This window comes from Panicum hallii, chromosome 7 (genome assembly GCF_002211085.1).
Source record: "Panicum hallii strain FIL2 chromosome 7, PHallii_v3.1, whole genome shotgun sequence".
In the NCBI taxonomy this organism is placed as follows: domain Eukaryota; kingdom Viridiplantae; phylum Streptophyta; class Magnoliopsida; order Poales; family Poaceae; genus Panicum; species Panicum hallii.
The window spans coordinates 14,493,099-14,498,956 of record NC_038048.1 but is presented as its reverse complement, the minus strand read 5'-3'; the positions used below and the strand labels follow the sequence as shown (position 1 = coordinate 14,498,956).

At 44.6% G+C, this 5,858-nt stretch overlaps 1 protein-coding gene across 1 annotated transcript; it reads right to left on the bottom strand.

Annotated features, from left to right (window-relative positions):
* Window positions 1-308: 308 nt before the first annotated feature.
* LOC112900359 (transcription factor RAX2-like) lies at window positions 309-2,926 on the bottom strand. Its single transcript, XM_025969187.1, has 3 exons — window positions 2,598-2,926; window positions 1,644-1,773; window positions 309-1,319 (listed from the first exon to the last, which is right to left on the bottom strand). Exons 1-3 carry the CDS (start codon window positions 2,731-2,733, stop codon window positions 626-628), a joined length of 960 nt encoding a protein of 319 aa, XP_025824972.1. The 5' UTR covers window positions 2,734-2,926; the 3' UTR covers window positions 309-625.
* Between the last annotated feature and the right edge of the window lie 2,932 nt (window positions 2,927-5,858).

Below are 5,858 nucleotides of genomic sequence, written 5' to 3'. Positions count from 1 at the left end.
TGCATGCACGCTCTCGCTCGCTCGCTACAATTCGATGTGCCTCACAAGCTGTACGTTCCCACATGCACTTTTTGGCTGTCCTCTCCTGTGCACGGCAGCAAGAAATCTATGCCCAGAGTTCAAGGATGAGAGAGAGACAGAGAGAGAGAAAGCTAGCTATCGCTAGTGGTAGCCAGGCAATTCAGATCGTCTAACATCACATAGGCACTGTAGCAAGATCGTCTAACAATCCAGCACAACCAAGTGAATGTTATCTAGTGTACCGGCGGCCCTGTGGTGCCCACCCCAAAGACTACAAAGACAAAAAGTTTCCACAGTGTTTAATTGTAGCTCATGCATGCTCATGATGACACTATACCTCTGGTGAGAAAAAAGAGGGAGAGAAGTACAACAGTAATAGGAGGACGGAGGAGAGAGAATCTCGATCCCATGTCACGGTCACATACACAGGCTGTAACGCACGCAACTCTGGCACGTGTATGCAGCCATGACACAGGATGCGCGAGCGCACACACACATGCACCAACACTAGTACACTACAAGGTAAAATGAGAAAAAAAATACAGCAGTAAGACACACACACACCTTAATTGATCAATCACTTTTCCATGTCTCTTAGTCAAATTTACATCATCGTCACCTTCCCTTGCGAGCCGAACCCTTCTTCCATGCTGCCGTCCTGGCCATGGCCATGATTACCGGTGGTTGTTGAGCTCATGAGCAGCTGCTTGATCTCCTCGTAATTGTACTCGACCGGCACCTGGGCCTGCTGATGATCTTGGAGTTGAAGCAGCCTGTGATCATGCTCGATGCTGCTTCCATTGTTGTAGCCGAAGTAGCCGTCGAAGCTCAGTTCCTTGCCATGCCCGAACTGCGGCTGGCTGTGCGTGCCGTCCGAGGAGCTGCAGCTCTGCTGGTCGCTGCCGAATACGATCATGTTGCCGCTCTCCTCCTTGACCACATGGTGGTGAAACTGCTGCTGTGGAGCGCCGTGCCCGTGCAGTAGTGAAGACGCGTTTGGAATGGCAAGGCCGGAGTTTAGCATGTAATCCTGCGGTGGCGGCAGTGTTAATGCAGGGATGCCACTGATGGGGTCGTGGAAGGCTCCGGGGCCGCAGAAGAAGCTGTTGTAGGTGGCTTGGGGTGAGGGTGACGTGTGTTGGAGCATGACATTGAGGGGCCGGTGATGCTGCCGCGGCGCACGGTGAGGGGGTGGGGTGACTGTGGAGCCTAGGAGCTTTTTCTTCAGCTTGGTGTTCCAGTAGTTCTTGATGTCATTGTCTGTGCGACCGGGAAGCTGAGACGCGATGATCGACCACCTGAAAATGAGTAATACCTAGCTGATGAATCATACACATTCCATTATTTTTGTCGATTCAATTCCAATCCCCTTGTTCTTCTCTCATGCTCAAGAGAGTTGTGTAATGACCGAAGGGTGGATCATCTTCAAGAGTATCAGTTTTTCTATTTAGTAGCTTTCTAGAAAGTTAATCTTCCATTCTGAATAGTTTACTTGTAAGAGCAGATAAGATTATGAATGTATGTGGACTTTGGGGTTATAATGCAAATAAAGTATAATAAAGGCGAAACAAAGAGAGTTCGTCCAGATTATATAGATATCTAGGACAGTCCAGTTTGTTCACCTGCTTCCTATACTTGCATACATGTTGCAGATAACCCTGTCTTCGTGCTCAGTGAACTCCCCATGCTTAATGTTAGGCCTCAGATAGTTTAACCATCTAAGCCTACAGCTCTTGCCACATCTTCTTAACCCTATAATCACAATAGCAAAATCCATTACAAACTTAGAGTAGCCCAACTTGAAATCCATTATATGAACACAAGAAGATAGAAAGTAGCATGCAATTATGGACATAATCCAAAATTAACGACACAGAAAAGCTTGTAAGGCAAGCCTTTAGTAAGAAACTTGGGAGTTTGACTTGCCACTACAATTAAGATCCTACAGTCGCATGATACCTAATTGCAAAAACTAGCTTCGGACACCACTGGTCCTAAAATTAAGCATAAAGAGAATTCCACAATCCTTATTGGAATACTCCACATCCAAGAAACGAAACCATAAAGAAAATGAGTCAGAACAGAAATAAGACAGCTCAGAAGAATGGATTAGGGCTCATGTCTATCCAAATCAGCAGTTTGGGAAAGATATAAACTACTAGTAAAGGCTTCGCAGCGGCACGATGTATCCTCAACCATTGAAGAAAGAAGTCATGATCCTGTCTGAAAGTAAACCCGAAGTTCAAAATAAAACAACAAATGAATTGAAAGAATTCATAGAGCCTTAGCTAACTATAGAAAGAGCAAAGCTTTTTTCTAGTTACCATTGTTCTAAATTCATTCATGAGAGAAATAATAATCCTAGTTTTTCTTTTTCATTTGTTTTTAGAAAAAGATGTCTCAACCCTTTGAAGTGATCCCAAACAGATCAAGGAAACAACAAAGCAAAAAAGTTTGAGAAGTAAGATAATAGCATGAAGAATCAAGACTGTTTAGACTTCTACTCAACTCATAACAGCATTAAGTCCCCAACTAATAAGATAAGATACATAAATATGTAAGTTCACAAATCATACCTGCTTTTTGAGGGAGAGCAATCCAATTCCCACCGGTGCCGTGCTTCTCGATGAACTCCTTGAGCTTGGCATCCTCCTCAGGAGACCATGGCCCTTTCTTCACATTGTTCTTATCGCAGCACGGAGCCCTCCCCATGAGGTTGCAACTGAGCGATATGCCCCCCAAACGAAGCTAAAAGCAACACCTAGCTACCAAATCCCACTGCCTCCAAACCTTTTTGCTAATTTTCTAGCTGCCTTGGCAGGCAGCTTGCTCTGTGCTACCTAGCTAGATTACATAGAAACAACACTGCTCTTCAGAGGCATAGAAAGCAAGGAGAGAGAGGGAAGAGAGCACAAGGCAACAAGAGCGCACAAAAAATATATAAGACTGATGAGAGAGACAGTCAGGATGGGTTGGAGAGAGAGAGAGAGAGAGGGTAAGAAGTCAATGTGTAGGATTGTATTTGTTTGGTTGTGCAATGACCTCCTGCCTGATGGTTGGCCCCTTCAAATCTCAGAACCAGAGAAAAAGGTTCACTACTTTCATAATAAGAGAACCTTGCCCCACCACAGCCCTGTCTTTCTGTAAATAAAGTACACTTGCACATGGAACCGCCCAAGGCGCGTGTTTGTTTGCAGGTAACCTGGCATCCGTATAGTAAATCACTAAACTCAGTATTTACTTCGGCTAAATGTGGTTTCCTCACAATAACTTCCATACTTGTTTGGAGAAAATAGTAAGTAGATGCTTGCCACATGATAGAGAGTTGTTAGTGATGCCATCTTTGGTAGAAGAGTATTATTTTATATATAATTTGTTAGATGGCAATTTTTAGTACAAACTGGATCACATATGTAGATGCAAAAAGGCAATGTGTGATCGATAGTACCTCATTGGGTAACTTTTGGGAATATGTATGTCCTTTAACATTTGGACCCGTTGGGACAAGGAAACTTCACAGGATCCATGATAAAAAAAATGTTGTTTACACAAACTACTTGAAGTTAAGATCGATGTACGATAAGCCGTTAAGGATTATAGAAAGTTAAAATGTCCAATTTATATCTTGATCTACAGATATTTAAGTAAATTGTGTGTCCATGTGGATCGGATGACGATGATGCAAAAAATAGAACATTATCTTTTATGTAAGAAACGATAAACTGTGTGGAACCTACAGTGGTCGGCGTCTTTTTTTGATTGATACGCAACTTATCCATCCATTGGTTGTGTTTTCGTCTGAAGGCAGTAGCTCAACTGAGTCTAGTGGCGGTCTGACTGCAATGGGTCGGAAACTTCTTATGCCAAAACTCTAACCGGCCGGGGAAGCAACAAGCATGAGCTGGCCGGTATTAGGCAGGCAGGCAGGGGTAGGTAGCAGCCCCTCTGCCCCTGAAATCCCTGCCCTCCTCACGTATACTTTTCTTCCATGGACGGCCGAGTAAAGCCCATGCAGCAACTAAACGCAAGACAAATGGTCGCTCTCTCTCTCACGCGTATAAAAACTTGTCCGCAAATTGCAGCGCAGCTTCATGCAGGTCCAGTGAAAGTGATGGACTGGGTTCATGTATCTGCTGCATCTAGCGAGACATGCGTAAGCTATACGACGTGCACGCAGACCCTATCTCAGGGCAGACACCGGCTAGGTCAGGCGAGTCCGATCAGCGCTCTTCCGTGCACGTCTGGATCGGACGGGTGATCGAGGCATGTGTATGTATGTGTAGATTCGACGTGCAGTTCAATCTTGGACTTCACCGTGTAGGCACTGGAATTAGACATATACATACATCTGATCTCTAGGTAATTAGCACTATTATATGTCAGGTGCGGCTAGTCTTGTCTTGTCTTGTCTTGTTATAACCACTGTAACCACTGCGATAATCCCGTGGCACCGATGGAAGATCACCTGCACGTGAGGGATACAGATGGATACTTGAGGAGGAAGAAGGTCTTCCTATCCTCGGTTTACTGATTTGAATAAAATATTCGATGACTCGTTTGATTACAGAGCTCAGCCAATATGTCTCGCCCACTCCTGGCCTCGGGCCCACAACTCAAAAGTAAGTATTACAGACGTATTACAACGCTGAAAACGTACTCATGCCAACTACACTGACTATGTCATGGCTGGGTCATGATAGGTCCCCCAAGCAACAACTCGAGAAAACCGCTCTTTGATGACATGCAGATCCTCCCATGTTGCTGTTGTCGCTGGAAACTAACCCATTTGATCAGCACCTGAGGAATCGCCGAGTTGCCACCTGAGGAATCGCTGAGTTGCCTTTCTTCACCAGCCAGCGATCCAGAATAACTTATAGGTCTCTCGATGCTGAATTGAGGTCGACCAGCTCGTTAACATCGGAGAACATAGGAAAATAATCTGGTGTGAATGGTTTTAGCTGCGACAGATGAAAGACATTATGAATTTTACTGTCAGCTGGAAGATCAAGCTTGTAAGCGGCAGCACCAACACGCTCCATAATCTTACAGGGGCCGAAAAACCTGTAGGCCCGCTTAGGATAAGGTCGATTCACCACCGAGGACTGAGCATAAGGTTGTAATTTCAGCAGTACCTGCTCCCCCACCTGATAAAACCTATCAGTTCTTACTTTATCGGCCTGTAACTTCATTCTGTTCTGAGCTCTAGCCAACTGCAATTTGAGCATTTTAGAATGTGCTGCCCAATCTCTGATCAGGTCAGTTACATAAGCATCCATGGAAGGAATGATGGCAGAAGGTAAATCCAGCCCCAAATCGGGTTGATATCCATAGAGAGCCATAAAAGGAGAACAACCCAAGGAAGTTTGCAGAGAAGAATTGTACCATAGTTCAGCTAGAGGTAGCCAACTGTTCCACTATGTAGGAGATTGCTGAACAGCACACCTGAGGTACATCTCAAGACATTGGTTAACTCTTTCAGTTTGCCCATCTTTCTAAGGATGGTAAGTTGTGCTATGAAGTAATTTGGTGCCCAAGTGTTGGAACAACTCCTTCCAGACAGTACTCAAGAAAATCCTATCTTTGTCAGGCACCATAGACTTTGGAACTCCATGTAGCTTAACCACAGAATCTAGGGATATGTTGTGCCAAGCTCCCTTAGGTATGGGTAGGGGCTGAAGTAGGCTAGATGGGTGGGAGTACTGATGTTTTGCTTGCTGAAAAACTTCACACTGATTAACAAAATTTTGTACATCGTGCTTCATGCCTTTCCACTTGAATAGATGCTTGATTTTATAATAAGATACCAGAGTGGCCTCCAATAGGACTAGAGTGTAAAG

Excerpts from the sequence above, each read along its gene's own strand:
- LOC112900359 (XM_025969187.1), bottom strand. The coding sequence starts at position 2,733 with ATGGGGAGGGCTCCGTGCTGCGATAAGAACAATGTGAAGAAAGGGCCA. Across the intron at positions 1,774-2,597 it reads TGCTCTCCCTCAAAAAGCAG|GGTTAAGAAGATGTGGCAAG; the intron begins GTATGATTTGTG and ends TTGTGATTATAG. Across the intron at positions 1,320-1,643 it reads TATGCAAGTATAGGAAGCAG|GTGGTCGATCATCGCGTCTC; the intron begins GTGAACAAACTG and ends ACTCATTTTCAG.